This window comes from Podarcis vaucheri, assembly GCF_965113315.1.
Source record: "Podarcis vaucheri genome assembly, chromosome: 2".
Classification (NCBI taxonomy): domain Eukaryota; kingdom Metazoa; phylum Chordata; class Lepidosauria; order Squamata; family Lacertidae; genus Podarcis; species Podarcis vaucheri.
In genome coordinates this window covers 106,856,828-106,873,291 of record NC_138760.1, presented here as the reverse complement: position 1 = coordinate 106,873,291, position 16,464 = coordinate 106,856,828, and the positions used below count along the sequence as shown (strand labels likewise).

The 16,464-nt window shown below is 42.0% G+C and overlaps 1 protein-coding gene across 1 annotated transcript in view; it reads right to left on the bottom strand.

Annotated features, from left to right (window-relative positions):
* The window catches only part of LOC309524828 (cadherin-related family member 3-like), a 44,782-nt gene that overhangs the window by 21,188 nt on the left and 7,130 nt on the right, over positions 1-16,464 (bottom strand). The window contains exons 3-9 of the mRNA XM_082209926.1: positions 14,896-14,996; positions 9,640-9,750; positions 8,333-8,529; positions 7,059-7,236; positions 4,824-4,986; positions 3,199-3,301; positions 1,910-2,008 (exon numbers count right to left, since the gene is read on the bottom strand). Of these exons, the coding sequence (XP_082066052.1) occupies positions 1,910-2,008; positions 3,199-3,301; positions 4,824-4,986; positions 7,059-7,236; positions 8,333-8,474 (685 nt within the window). The 5' untranslated portion in view covers positions 8,475-8,529; positions 9,640-9,750; positions 14,896-14,996. The remainder of the gene's footprint in view (positions 1-1,909; positions 2,009-3,198; positions 3,302-4,823; positions 4,987-7,058; positions 7,237-8,332; positions 8,530-9,639; positions 9,751-14,895; positions 14,997-16,464) is intronic.

Below are 16,464 nucleotides of genomic sequence, written 5' to 3'. Positions count from 1 at the left end.
GGTACCTTCATTACATACGTTTGAAGGGCACAATTCCCAGTATGTTTCCGGGCACAATTCAAAGTGTTGGTGCTGACCTTTAAAGCCCTAAACAGCCTCGGCCCAGTATACCATCGCTCAGACCGGCCACTGCCAAGGGCCTTCTGGCAGTTCCCTCACTGCGAGAAGCGAAGATACAGGGGACCAGGAAGTGGTGAATTATTGTATTTTAATATTTTACTGGAAGCCACCCAAAGTGGCTGGGGAAGCCCAGTCAGATGGGTGGGGTATAAATATATTATTATTATTATTATTATTATTATTATTATTATTATTATTAATTATATAGCTTTCGGCAAATGCTGAATACACACCTCAAGTGTGAAAAGCCAGGTCAAAGAGATGCACCTCAGTACCCACCTAATTTCTAGAATAGTAACCCAGAAATAGTACCTCGGGTTAAGAACTTTGCTTCAGGATGAGAACAGAAATTGTGCTCCGGCGGCGTGGCAGCAGCAGGAGGCCCCATTAGCTAAAGTGGTACCTCAGGTTAAGAACAGTTTCAGGTTAAGAATGGACCTCCAGAACGAATTAAGTTCTTAACCCAAGGTACCACTGTACTAAGAGTTTCTCTCATTTCCACATTGTAACTCTGTTAAACATAATAGAAAGCCAATACTTTTACGTGGGTATGAAATTAACCTTTCAATAAAGCATAAAAAGCTAACCTGAGCACTTCTCAAGCTCGAGTTTAAAATAGAGCCATTATGAGGGCTTCTGAAAGGCTGCCAACTTTTCTCCTTGAAAAACTACTGTAAGCGAATTGCATTTCCCTCGTGGCTTCCGGCACAATGTGATTGAGCTTTTCCGTTTATCATGAAGCTGTTTCGGATCTTTTTAAACAAGATGGGGAGGTGGTGGTTAAAAGGAAACTAATTTCGTGTGTGTGCCTTTTTCTTTTGCTGTCAGCAGCGGATCCATGTATGTGTCAAACTTCATCAGAGAAAATTACTTTAAATATTTCAGATTGCTGTATTGTGTTCAAATTATATAGTTACCAAGACCCCATACAAGGCAATTTTGTACTAATGCAAAAAAATAAATAAATGCAGCTCATTCTTTTGGCCTTTTTATGGGCACTGCTATAAAGGAAGTTATAGCATCGTGATGTTCCTGTATTTTTTTTATTTTCACCTACCTGATTTCCACCCTCCCTCAACTGATTCAAGTCAATGCCCATTGCTATAGCTCAGTGGTACACAGGTCACAGACTCTGCAAACAGAAGGCTCTAAGTTTGATCCCCCACATCTCCCGCTAGCAACAATTTAGTAGCTGGTGAAAGAAAAGACCTTTGCCTGAGACCTTGGAGAGCTACTTCCAGTCAAAGATGACAATATTGGTGGCCTAGGTGGAGAAATATGACTAATGGCAACGGTATCCAGTTCAAATTTCAAGTCAAGGCCAGTAAAAGTGAGAATAATTATGGATACTTATGAGCAGGTGACAACCTTCCTTCCTTCTTTCTTTCCTTCCTTCCTTCCCATAATTTCTATTCCATGCCTTCAATGTAATTTTAAGTTCCAAAGGCGACTAATAATAAGCAAGAAACAATAAGAGTATAATTTTTAAGAAATAGAAAATAATAAAATAAACCATACACACTAACACAGAGAACTGCAATTTTTATAATTTTATAATTACAGTGTTACAATTATCACAGTATAATGATCATTGCCATGTTATGACTTAATTTCTCTTTATTTTGAGCTTCTGTTTCAAGTTTAGTACAGCAGCTCCTGTGCTATGCTCAAGTTTTGCTTTATTTGTTGTGTCTTTATTCGTATGTTTCTCTGAGCTTTTTTTATAAGGCAAAGCGGTTAATATATTTTACTTAATTTTAAAAAGGAACAATCAAATATTGTAACGTACCTCCAGCTGTTTCAGGAACAACAAACGCATAATCTGCTTTACTAAATGCCGGCCCAAATTCATTGACAGGTAAGACTTCCACAATTATCGTAGCAGTTACTAATAAAAGAACAAGCAGATCAGCATTTTCCAAGTATTAACCTGAGAATTCACCCAGCTGACAGCAAATAGGAAAACAACCAACAGGAGAGTAAATTGAAACAAGAGGCCCAGGTCTTCATTGTGTCAGAGGGAGCCAGTGTGTTGGTTAGAGTGCTGGACTAGGACTTGGGATGCCATAATTCAATCCAAACTGGAGCACGAAACTCTCTGGGAGACCATGAACCAATCACTGTGCTGCAAAGGGTTGTTGCAAGAATAACACGGAGAAGGGAGAACCATATATACCACTTTGAGCTCCTTGGACAATATATGGGATCCAGGTGTCATGATAAATAAATACTAAGCTATGGCCAGTATTTCATTCCCAGAATCAAGGCAGAGTGGGCCTCAAAAGTGCCACTTACTATTTCATGGTCCTAGTGAGAGATTTTACTTTCTTGGGCTCCATGATCACTGCAGATGGTGACAGCAGTCACGAAATTAATAGATGCCTGCTCCTTGGGAGAAAAGCGATGACAAACCTAGACAGCATCTTAAAAAGCAGAGACATCACCTTGCTGACAAAGGTCTGTATAGTTAAAGCTATGGTTTTCCCAGTAGTGATGTATGGAAGTGAGAGCTGGACCATAAAGAAGGCTGATCACTGAAGAATTGATGCTTTTGAATTATGGTGCTGGAGGAGACTCTTGAGAGTCCCATGGACTGCAAGAAGATCAAACCTCTCCATTCTGAAGGAAATCAGCCCTGAGTGCTCACTGGAAGGACAGATCATGAAGCTGAGACTCCAATACTTTGGCCACCTCATGAGAAGAGAAGACTCCCTGGAAAAGACCCTGATGTTGGAAAAGATGGAGGGCACAAGGAGAAGGGGACGACAGAGGACAAGATGGTTGGACAGTGTTCTCAAAGCTACTAACATGAGTTTGACCAAACTGGGGGAGGCAGTGGAAGACAGGAGTGCCTGGCGTGCTCTGATCCATGGGGTCACAAAGAGTCAGACATGACTAAACAACTAAACAACAACAACAAAGGTTCCAAACCTAAAGTTGGGGCAAGTTGGGGGGGACCCTAAGAAGACATAGAGAAAAGATGGATTCCCCACACAAGAATCTCAAAGGAGGACATGGTCAGAAGAGCAAAAGGTATGGCATGCTAAGAAACACTTGGGTTCTTATTAAAATTCTCACCTGTGTGTGACGGAATTGCATCATCAAAAACAGAGAGAGTCATTTCATGAGTGCTGCCAACTGCAAGATTCCGTGGGTCTTCATAGTCCAAATATTGTGTTACCTTCCAACATAGCAAGAGTGAACAATTAGACCAAGCAGCATAATATCAAAGGCAGATTGAAGCTCGTGTATATTTCAGATTAACAGTTAAATGTATCTCACTTTTCCTGTTAGAAATGCAGATGCAACTATAGATAAGACTCAACCAGGGGCAATTTCACACTTGGAGGACTGCTAGAAAGAACACTTGGCTCCAGTTTCCGTAGGAATGCAGAACTGAAAGGAAGCATGTGCTGGTCCTACCCATCACCTGGAGGATGAAACACTGCTGGGTTGTCTATGTGTGCGTGTATGAATCTTAGGAGCTTGAATGCGGAACGGAGTTTGTGTTATTATCACAAGCTGTTACTTGTAAACTGCCTGGAGAATCATTTGATTGGAATGCAGAGTATAAACCAGCAGGTCCAGATGGCATGATGGCATCCACCTGAGACTTCCCAGAGAACTCATGTGAAATTGCTGATCCAGTAACAAAAGTATGTCTTTGTCCCTAAGATCAGCTTCCATACCTGACAACTAGAAAATGGCAATGAAATGCTATTTAAAAAGCGTGGTGGTGGTGGTGGTGGGGAACGTGGGGGATCTTGGTAATTACAGGCCAGTTTGCTAAAAAATAAAAGGGTGAATGCAAATATCATCATCTTCATCATCACCTTATTCTTCACAACACCCTTTCTCCAAAAGAAGGCCAGAGTGGCTCAAACTATGCATATTATCGGACAGTGATGGACAGCCAGGAATGGCGTTAGCTCCCACTTGCCACTCAGTGGCAAACCTAGGCTTGTTGCTGCATAACAAATAATAGTAATTTTATTATTTATACCCTGCCCACTTGGCTGGGTTTCCCCAGCCACTCTGGGTGGCTTCCAGCAGAATATAAAAACATAATAAAACATTAAATGTTTAAAACTTTCCAATACTGGTCTGCCTTCAGATGTCTTCTTAAAAAAATGCTTATATAATATACTTACATTATATTATATTATATTATATTTATATAATATACTTATATTATATTATTATAATATATTATATTATTATAATATTACATTTATATAATGCTTAATTGTAATAAAACCTCAAACTGGTTTACAAAAAGAATAAGATTATCAATAAAAACTGTTAAAAACAAAATGTTCAAAAATAGTAAGCTAAGACCAGAAATTGGCTTGATTCTGCTGCAAAAGGGGGGGGGAGAACCCCACCATTGCCAGACTAAAGTTCGTGCATTTTACTAAAGGAATCTTTTCCCCAGCTATCCTGGGAGGTCAAGTAGCATCCATGAGCTCCCTTAGATCAGGTCAATCTAATTGTCCCTCTAGCCCAATATGATTTATTCTGTTCTGACTGGCTGACTAGAGTTTCAGACCTGCCATGGGCTTCTTTCACCTGGACATGCCAGGGATCTAACCTGGGATGTTCTGCATGTGAAGCAGGTAATCTGCCACTGAGCTATGATGGATCCTCCCTTGTTCAGCTCCTGTGTCCTTGACTTATCTTCTCCCACATCTTCATTTACTCACCCGAATGGCATTTTTAGCACCTGGAACTTGTTCAAACAGCTTTCCAGCACCAACCGGGCCACTGTTGGGTTCATAATGGAGTTCATCGGGGGGATTGTCCATATCGTGACATCTGACATTAGCAACCACTGTATTAATTGCAATAACTTCTCTGCTGGTATATCTGATTAAAAGGAAGTCATCAAAATGTGACATGCTTGTTCCAACAACCTCAGTTTTCTTCTCTAAATGTCCATCAAATCAAAAGCCGTTAATGATAGTGCCTATCATTTTAAGATAACGTTCCACAAGGTGCTCAGACTGGGAGAATCTGGATGTGTAACTTCGCAAGGCACACTGTGATTTATACTGATTATAATCCGCCTGAAATTTTTTATACCCAGTAGTTCAAGTGCAACCATGGCAGGAGTATAATGGAACCCTATTTTATAGTCCTATAACTGCACTGTCATGAATGCTTCTTTTAAACATATTTGTAAGAGTCAATTCAACAGAAAGAAAAGACTTAACCTGACTACTTTTCTCTCACATTTTTAGGGGGATTCCAATAAGATTTCCCCCTCTCGTAAGCACTACAGTGCTACTCACAAATTTTCAGAATAAATGGAAGTGGGTTGAAGTCTCCTTAAAACAATACAGTGGTACCTCGGGTTACAGACGCTTCAGGTTACAGACTCCTCTAACCCAGAAATAGTACCTCGGGTTGAGAACTTTGCTTCAGGATGAGAACAGAAATCGTGTGGCGGCGGCGCAGCAGCAGCAGGAGACCCCATTAGCTAAAGTGGTACCTCAGGTTAAGAAAAGTTTCAGGTTAAGAACGGACCTCCGGAACGAACTAAGTTCTTAACCCAAGGTACCACTGTATGTGCTGGCCAGTTGCGGCTGGTGCCCATTGGGACTTGCAGGGTGGGTAAGAAGACCAACAGTAGGTGGAGACAGAGACAAAGACAGAGACAGAAAGAGGTGAGTACGGTAATTCTAGTTTTGCCCTTATCCTCCTGCCTGCTGAGTTCTACAAGGGCAACACTGAGGCTGCCTACACACTTCCCATTTTGCAGAGTGAAAAATCAGTTTCTCTCAACACACATCCTCAACAAGATTGCAGATCCTGTGGTCGAGACAGGTGGGTGCAGTTACTTGATGTAAATGTAAAGGGACCCCTGACCATTAGGTCCAGTCATGACCGACTCTGGGGTTGTGGCGCTCATCACGCTTTATTGGCCGAGGGAGCTGGCGTTCAGCTTCCAGGTCATGTGGCCAGCATGACTAAGCTGCTTCTGGCGAACTAGAGCAGCGCACAGAAATGCTGTTTACCTTCCCGCCGGAGCAGTACCTATTTATCTACTTGCACTTTGACGTGCTTTCGAACTGCTAGGTTGGCAGGAGCAGGGACCGAGCAACAGGAGCTCACCCCGGGGTGAGAGGCAATTCGAACCGCCAACCTTCTGATCAGCAAGTCCTAGGCTCTGTGGTTTAACCCACAGCACCACCGCAAACCCTCCCCTTGATTAGATTATGCATTTCAAAACCTTGCCCTTGCTATCATGGTATATGCCTACCCACGTCATCATTAGTCAGGTATAGACACACACCCATACACCCATTGCTGAGACAGCATGCATCTGTTTTCAAATAGGCTCACTGTGGGGTAATACAGCATCAATCTGCAATGAGCTTTTATTTTCAGAACTAGCTTGACAAGTGCTTTTCAGAGGGTGTGTGTGTGTGTGCAATCAGTCTAGACCAGGCAAAGGCAAACTCCAGCCCTCCAGATGTTTGGGACTACAATTCCCATCCTCTCTGACCACTGGTCCTGTTAGCTAGGGATGATGAGAATTGTGGTCCCAAACATCTGGAGGGCCAGATTTTGCCTATGCCTGGTCTAGACTGTTTGTGAACTAGGTAGGACAAAGCAAGAATTTAGTCCCCACTGGTTCTAGAAGGAAAATGTGTATTTGCAGCCTGAGACTAAGGAAATGGAACCTGACAGGCAGTGCCACCAACTGGACTGCTTGTCAGAAAGAAGGCAGACAGGTGGGGGCTGCCTGGGGGCAGACTGAATATGGTGGGGCAGGGCTCCATTTGCTCCATTGGCATGGGGTATTTCTTTGGCCCATTTGTTCGATTGTTGTCAATGAGCTTCTTTATATTTTTTGAACATCTATGTGAAGGAAAATATATTATGAGAAAAACATAGCTAACCATTTGCTGCCATTTCTTGACTCACTAGCTCACCTGTATATATACTGATGACAGAATGGCACATTGTCATTGATTCCATGTACATTCACTATCACAGGAATGCCTGCACACCTCCGGGTACTGCTGCAAGCCACAACGGTGAATGACTGAGCACTGATAAATCCAGCCTCTTCCATGTCCAGTCTAGATGCAATTAGTAGAGTACCACGAGCTGCAAAATAGTTGTTAGGATCATGATGATGATGATGATGATGATGATGATGATGATCTGTGGCCTGGCCTGGAACAGTTAGTAATTCTTACTAAACTATGAACCTGCACATAATCTAAGACCTCCGCCTGATGTTCTGCTTGTGTGCCCACTACTGAAATTGGTTACGTTAATGAACACGTGAGTGGGGCCTTCTTGGTGGTGGCCCCACAGTTGCAGAATTCTCTTCCAGTTAACAATTCCTTGGCATATTCTATTCTGGAATTCATTAAGTTTTCAGAAACTCCTGTTTTAACTTATAAGCACATTAGGGGAGCCCTGCTGCGTCAAGCCCAAAGCCCACCTAATCTAGCATCCTGTTCTTAACGTGGCCAACTAGATGTCTAGGGAAGCCTGAAAGCAAATGGGCACCAGCAATGGTAAAAGACCATAGCTCCATGGTACAACACATCCTTGGCATCCCAAAGGCCTCAGGTTAAGGCTCGAAAAAGTCCTACCTGAAGCCCTGTAATGCAGCTGCCATTCAGTGTTGACAATATTTAGCTACCGTAGAATGATGGTCTGACCTGGTATTAGAGGAAGTAGAACAGAAACAGGACTAGGAGACTCCAGGGATAGGCAGTGGGCCTCCAACTGGGGTCTCAGCAGCTGCTTAAGGTACGATGCTGATGCTTGGTGCCTGCCCTGTAACATCCCAAGCGGCTCTTTGCATATTCCATGGGATATGCTGCCCCTTGTAGAAGATACAAACTTCATATTTTGCAACATTTTGGTTGGTCCTCTTAAAGCCATCACCCACTGAAATAATGGTATCCCCCTCCCCCTTATGCACCACACACCTTGGCTACCTTTGTTTTTCACATTAGCTAGCTTTTGCCAGTCTCGTGCCCTCCAGATATTTTGGACTACAGTTCCCATCAGTCTTAGCCAGCACAGGCGGCTTGGGCTGATGGAAATTGTAGTCCAAAACATCTGTTCCAGGAGAATTATGTAGATTGACAGTGAGCTGTCCTCTTCTCCTGTGGTTGTAATAAAAAAACAAAGGATTTAGGGTAGGGGTGGGGTTTTGCCAGGATTCACATCCGTCATGGCTTACCTTTGTCAATCATGAAGTAAGGATTGCTTGGATCGAGAACAAAGGTGATAGGATCCATTGGATCTTCTCCCACAGCATGGCACTTGCCAACTGTCATCCCAATGGGAATTTCTTCATCCAAAGTAATCTCCACCAGAGCCATTGAAACCGAGTCTTCTGTCCTAGGAGTCAATCTGCCTTTCCCAATACTGAAAAAACTAGAAAGGCAACACAGCTTATAAACAGTAGTTACAATGTACAGCTCAGCAGCGGATCATATCTTTTTCACTGAGCCAGCCCAGTCTCAGTCTTCACTTTAGCAAGTGTGGATATGACAGTAATTATCCAAGATGTGGCAGCTTTATAATTCCCATATTGATGGTGGGAAGATGAGGATGAAATAGTTATGCACTGGGCAGAGGAAGTTTTGAACTGGGTACTCTCAGGCCTATAGTTCCTACTCTCAGGTACCACTTCGCTTATTTAAGGAGCTTAGAAGAGTTTGGATTTGATATCCCGCTTTATCACTACCCTAAGGAGTCTCAAAGTGGCTAACATTCTCCTTTCCATTCCTCCCCCACAACAAACACTCTGTGAGGTGAGTGAGGCTGAGAGACTTCAGAGAAGTGTGACTGGCCCAAGGTCACCCAGCAGCTGCATGTGGAGGAGCGGAGACGCGAACCCGGTTCACCAGATTACGAGTCTACTGCTCTTAACCACTACACCACACTGACTCTTAGATGGGGACAGATCAATAACTGAAGGATTTCAGGGATGGGAGGGAGGGGGAGAGAGAGAGAGAGATGAGTGCGGTACAAAAAAAATAAAATTGTTATTATTATTTCAGAGTTTCAGACAATCTCTTCTCTCAAGCAGGAAGGTGATATGGTTTTCCATACATGACAACAAGGAACTTATATTTCCATGGCTGTGAAGGGAAGATAGCTGTGTGTGCCTGTGTGCATTTTCCTTTTTAAATAATCTTGAAAGCAGCATAATGAAACTGTAATAATAATAAAATCTTCCCCACTCTTATCCCTAGTCTGGCTATAGTAGTTTTAGTAACGTCTCTGAAATCTACAAAACCTTTTGGACTAGCAGAGGCCATACTGGGACTAGGGGAAATGAGCACCTATTCCAACAGGTGAGACAGCAGAAAATGGATAGCTGTTCCTACATTCCAAGCCCAGCCCCACAGTCCTACTATGTTCCTACAAGAAGCTCTAGAGACTTTATTCCACCATCAAGGGTCTCTTAAAAAGTCTATCAGTTATACACAAGCACAAGATACACACCCTATAGAGCCAAGCACTACCTTGGATGCTTACGTGCAATTAAGAAAGACGTCCCCACTGTGCTTCACTTCCACAAGAAACACTTTGATATATCCAGTCGCAGAGAGACCTTCTGGATCAGTCACAGTCACCTTTACTGAATAGCTGTAAGCAAATTATATATTTATCTACTGCAGTGATATCCTGCTTTTCCCCCAGCCCAAATAACCCCAACACCATTCTCTGACATCAGAAATGGGGGTATCCAGAAAGTAACAGGAACACCTATCAATCTTCCAGGACACTCTGTAACTGACCTTTATCAAGCAATTCAATTATGTCACCTGTGGGTTACATCAAGATTGCTGCTGTGCTGTTCTGTTTTTTTTAATCACACTACATGTGCTAATTAGTTTACTAATGCCAGGCTGTTTGCATTAGCACCAACACTACCTTGTTAATTGGCCACTCTGCTGCGTTGTTAATTGGTTACTGTAACTATTTTGCTTTCAGGTAGCTGTCACTTTCTGCTCTTTTTACATTTCATTTCCTCTGGCCTCAATTCTCTGCATTCTCTTCTCTTCCCCTCCCCCCTCCATGTGTCTGTCTTGCCAATTTAGGATCGTAAGTCGTGCAGTTGATGAAATGGACTGTGTTGCGTGAAAGTTCATGCCATAATAAGCTTGTTGGGATTTAAGGTGCCAGAAGACTCTTAAGGTCTTTGGTTTTGTGGGATCCACCTCTTTTGATGCATTTATACTGTTCCATTCAGGGTGGTAAGGTTTCGTTGGCTGTTATAATTTTAAAGGTTTTACCACTTTTCATAATTGCTTGTTGCATTGTTGTAACTCACCCTGGGACTTTATGGTGAAGGGCACATAAGAAATAAAAATAATAAAAATTGGTGCCAGGTGCTCAGAAGGCTTCTTCCCATATAAACCTGCCAAACAGCTTAAGGTCCATCATTCTATGTCCCTGCCTTTGCTTTGGAAAGGACCATGACTTAGTGGCAAAAAAGCTGTGTTGCATTCAGAAGGTCCCAGGCTCAATCCGTAGTATCTCCAGATAGGCCTGGTAATGACCCTGTCTGAAAACCTGGAGAGCCGTAACCAGTCAGTGAAGACAATACTGAACAAGATGGACCAATGGTGTGACTCAGTATAAGGCAACATCCTGTGTTCCTGTACTCAGAGGTGATGCAAGTGGCCACTAGGAAAGGAGCTTTCTGAGTAACTCTACCATAGGAATGTTGTCCTGATTGTGACTCTACCTACTATCTTGAATTAAATATACTTCAGGGGCCAAGGGAAGGCTTTCTGGTTTATCCAAGAGCTTTTGTTTGATGGTTTGCATAGTTGTTTTCAGTTACTGATTTCTGCTTCTATCATCTGTGGTTGGCTGGTACCGCTTAGTTTTCCCTGCTGCTATTTCATCTGCTGAGGTTTGGTTTTATATATGTTATATTCATACTCATAAAATTTATACACCACTTGATTGTGTCAACAGACTTAGCAGTTGGGGTGAATTAGATTGGAATTCAAAGGCTTTATTCATGCAGGAACGATTTACAGGATGAGTGGAAAGAGGAAAACGAGGACATCTTATCTGGAGAGAACAGCAGACAAAATGGCTCAGCTTTTAGGGTTAGAGTTAATTTAGACGACAAGCATAAGCAGAGTGGCTAGATCATTAAACTGTGACCTCTTGAGAAGGAAGTGTATTTGCTTTCCTCCAACAGTTTGTACAATAAACCTCAAAACAGTTTACGAAAGAGATTAAACAATAAAATTATCACAAAGAAAAAAAATCACAAAAATACATACACATTTTGTATGTGTGTATTTTAGACATACAAAAGTCTAAAATACTAAAACAAGTTAAAACTCAAATCAGCTTTCTAAGCATCTGGGAGGAGCCCAGTTGCACTAGCGTAAGTCCTCGCTCAGACTTCTGCTAGTAGGACCAGATAGTTGAATCAGGTCCCATGAAATTATCTCATCCTCTTTACTAATAATAAGCCAAATAAGCCAAGATACGACTGTTTGAACATGGGCATTGTGTTGTAGAAATGCAGTAGAAACAGCCTCTAAATAAATGACCTACACAGAAAGCCGAATATGTCCACGGGCAACTTTCCGCTCCTTCTGTATAGTACCATTTCTCTATCTTCTCTTTGTCTGTCTTAGCTAGTTAAATCACATCTAATTGAAAAACTCTCCAGAGTAGAAACTTTGTCTCTCGCAATATTTTGTTTCAGCTTTGAAAGGTACAGCAAGTGGTGGCTTCAATTGTCACTTTAGCCTGCTGGAGTAAAACTAGAATGATAAACAATGAGTGCCTGTAATTGGAAAGTGAATAATTAGATCAGAAAGTTCCTTCTGGTTGAGCAGAAAGCTGTGCAGTCTCTCTGGGAATATGATGAAGAGCTTTCCAGATCTCATTTGGGTAACAGTCTCTCTTCCACTTGACAAAGAGGAGGGAGCAAGAGGGGAGCTATGCATACTTTCCCTAGACATGTTCATGCATTTCCAAGTCATCCAAGTAAGAAATGCTCTGATTAAAAAAGACACACCTTCTATTTTTAAACAACACCAGCCGGTATTAATATGCAGGTAGAGGGAAATGACTAATTAATGTAGTTCAGCCTTATTAACATACAGCTATAACCCTGTTGCATCCTGCAAGGGCTGGTGAGGTCAGCATTGAGGTAGTTAGAATTAATTAGACATCCCAGGCTCCCTCCGCCCCCCTCTGAATTCAGGCACATCCTGAATCCCACCAGAAGGATAGATACAGAGCTAAAAGCTGAAGGTCTTTTAAGCTTATGAACGAAAACAAACAAACCCTGCAATAAGCAAGAAATCTATTAATAGCAATACTAGTTTTTTCCATCCTGTCATTTTCAAATGCCTAATTTAAATTTATTTTTGCATACACACATGAATCAACTGTTCTTCTAAGCCTTGGGCAAAAATCAAAATGTTTTTGTTCCCTTAGTTTTGCTTCCCAACTCACTCTGATTTACGTCCTTGACTAAACTGTGGGGCGACGTCACGTGATATGACCACATGATGTGGAACTTCCACACTGAAAGGGTCAGGAAGCGGGTGATGTAATGATTTGACACACCTGTTGTTTTGTTACTCCTTATGAGTCACAGGAAGGCTATGATATACAATGAATTGAAAAGGAGGTTCAAAATAGCTTTTTTTAAAAAACCAACAACCAGAAGCTTTTCTTTGGGGAATTATAGGGGCAGAACTACCTAAATTGTATAGAAATTTATTTATGTATGTAGAATACATATTTATGCAAGTAGAATACTACTTGCCCAAAAGTGAAAAGAAGCAGAAGTCCCAGCAAAGGAAGAACGGATACAAAAACTTACGGAATATGCAGAAATGGCGAAACTTACTGGAAGAATAAGAAATCAAGATAAACATTTTTTATATAAAAGAATGGAAATGGTTTATTGAATATTTACAGATAACTTACAAACAGATAAAAACATTGACAGGATTATTGTAATAACCTGCGGTTTCATAAGAGTATATATTTAAAGTTGATAATTAAATGAGCAAATTAAATGAATTTGGATATGCAGAAGAGTTAAAAAAATAAATTTAAGGAACTACAGAAAGAGGGGGAGGGAAGCCAATTCTTTGAAATGTTAAATTGATTATAAAACTAATGAAACGTATAAACTTGAAAAGTATAAATAAAAGCTTTTTTAAAAAAAAAACGAATGCTGTGGGAGTTGGTTGTAATGATAGGATCAGTGGCGACTTGAGGAAAAAGTCACTTGCTAAATTTTTATTTTTTTAAAAAAAGAGACTTCTACCCACTGACCACCTCTTCTCACCGGAAATCCTCTTCTTGATCAGGCCATGGGTCTATCTAGTTCAGCATCTTGTTCTCACAGTGGCCAACCAGAAAATGCCACCAAGGAAAGCCCACAAGCAGGACCTGAGTTCAACAGGACTCTCACCACTCTCACCAATTCCCACCAACTGGTATTCAGGGGCACACCTGCATCCACCAGTGGAAGCAAAGTGCAGTTATTGTGCCCAGTTGACATTGTTTTGTGTTTTGAATTGTTTTAATTGATGCCAGGGTTACTTTATTGTTTTTATGATATTTTATGCACTGCCCTGTGATTCATCGTGTGGTCCAGAAAAATTGAAATACTTTATTGTCACTTGTACAACTTGTATACAGGGAGATTACATGAGCACCCCTCACTCAGCTCTCTTAGTCTTAATTCCCCTCATTTACTGACACACACACACCAAACCCGAAAGTCAGTTGCCCTGTTGTTATCTTTTCATTCAGCAGCCTAACAGCCCACCGATAGAAGCTGTTTTTTACCCCCTTGGTGCGACTAATCATGTTTCTATATCTTCTGCCCGAGGGCAGGAGATCAAGAAAGTGCCGGCCAGGGTGTGAATCATCCCTGAGAATTTCCCTCTCTCCTGAGGCAACGTTCTTCTGCTATTTTATCCAGCGGATTCATGGGACAGCCCATAATATCATGTGCTGTATTCACCACCCTCTGTAGGCACTTCCTATCGGTTGATGTCAAACCAGCGTACCACACTGTGATGCAGTATGAAAGGGCAATTTCTACTGTGAACTGGTAGAAGGAGATCATCAAATGTTGATTGACATCGTTCTTTCGCAATACTCTGAGGAGATGAAGTCTCTGTTGGGCTTTCTTAACCACCTGGGTTGTACTGATTTTCCAAGTAAGGTCTTCACTGAGATAAACTCCTAGGAATTTAAAGGAAGAGACTCTCTCCACACAGCCCTCTCCAATGTACAACGGGGCTAGTTCTCCTCTCTTCCTCTGAAAGTCCAACACCATCTCCTTTGTCTTGCTGATATTAAGGTGCAAGATGTTCCCTAGGCACCATGTAGATATTTTTTGGACCTCCCCTCTATATGCTGATTCATCTCCACCTGTTATTAAACCCATTATGGTGGTGTCCTCTGCAAACTTAATAATTGCAATAGACAGGTCAGATGATACACATAATGCACAAATAATAAAATGGAACAGCATGTTGCTAAAGAAAAATTACAACTTGTACTGTCCGTCCTCATGTCACAGGAAAAGCTGTCTCCCTTCCTTCCTTCCTTCCTTCCTTCCTTCCTTCCTTCCTTCCTTCCTTCCTTCCTTCCTCCAAATGCTCTTGCAGTGTTTGTCCCCCCCACAAGCAACCACGTGTGGGAAATAATTTTAAATGAAAAACAATTGGGATTTTCTCCACTTCTGAACAAAATAAAACTACAAAACAGATATCTGCTTACCTCTTTTCCCTGTGTGCAGATCTGAAGGTCTCTGTTGTAGAAATTGTCCCTGCACCATCAATCTTGAATACTGTGAGGTTCGGTGAGATCTCGATAGAGAACTAGTAGGAAAGGGTGGCATCAATTTTTAAAATGTTACGGTTCATGCAAAATGTCAGAGGTTGGAAAACAATGATAGCAAAGAATAATCTGATATATTAGAAGTATTGCTGTGTTTGAATGCCCAGTCCATCCCTATGCAAGTGAACCCACAGGATAGTAGCAATAGTAGCAGAGATCTCTATACAATCTATATAAATCTATTGAACTGTTATCCCCTCTCCTTTCAAACGTTACTCATAAAGCAACATTTATTTTCTGACTGTCTTTTCTGGAGGGTGGCTGAATTTGCTTTTGGTTGTCACCAGCTCTTTGTATTACTTTCTGATTTTGATTTAAATCCTATAGTAAGTCAAATGAAGGAAGTTCATTGAAGGAAATTTCCTCATCCCCTCTATTCCCCTGCTCCCATAAGCCTCTCTGGAGAGTGGCGGGAGGGGGCCTGTGGGATGTGGCACGGGGGGACTTGCTGGGGAGAGAAGAAGAAATCCTTCTGTAAACTCCCTAAAGATCCAGTTCTGATTTACATCAGGGGGACAATAGCATCATCACCCGCAATGATTCTGTGGAGGAGTCTGCCCCTTGAGAGGAGTCTCTGGCTTGCTGGACTCAATGCCTTCCTTCCTGACATACAGAGTACTTCCGGTATATCCTTCCTTATCCTTCTTATAGAGTTTATAGCTGGAGATAACTGTTAAGCTGTGGGTGAACATATCAGACGACACAGCGATTCTTCAGACAGCTCTTGTTTATTCACAAGCCTGAACTGAAGGGTTCAGCCAGCCTGCTTATATAGAGCTCCACTACAACGCAACAGTAGCAACTTTCTGTAACTATCCAATCACTGAACGTCACTTTCAATCCCTTATTTGCATATGTGGACCTGAGTTAAAACTATCTACAGTATCCCCCTGCTGGCCCAGGGTGAGAACTTCAGTACATAATAATGACCATGTCCCACAGGTTCTCTCAGTTCCACCAGGTTTCCACTCAGGGTCAGCCCTTCCATGAGGCAAAGTGAGGTAGCTGCCTCAGGTGGAAAATTCTGAGGAGCAGAAAGTGGCTAGAAATGTGGGCCATGCAGTCTACATTCCTTCCCTAGGGTGTGGAGGTGGGGCTTTGTTCCATCACCAGTGCTTAAGGATGATTCAGTTACCAGCCTAGTCAGAATTTGTGCATGGAGTGGGGAATGCCTTGTCCTTCGCCTCAGGCAGCAAAATGGCTTGGGCCACTCCTGTGCCCATTATTTCAATGCCATCGCCAAAGACCAACTGCTCTCCCCTAAGACCATTGTGCAAATTCATACAGATTGGCTTTCTTTTAATGTGAAAGAGAAGAGTTATGTCACAAAAGCTTTCTCCCCCCCCCCCCCGCACAAACAAAGTGTGGCTGATGGCTTGTTACAGTCTGATATACTTCTGTTTACAAAAGGACTCACATGGTTACTAGGCAACAGAAAGACTGGAAGTC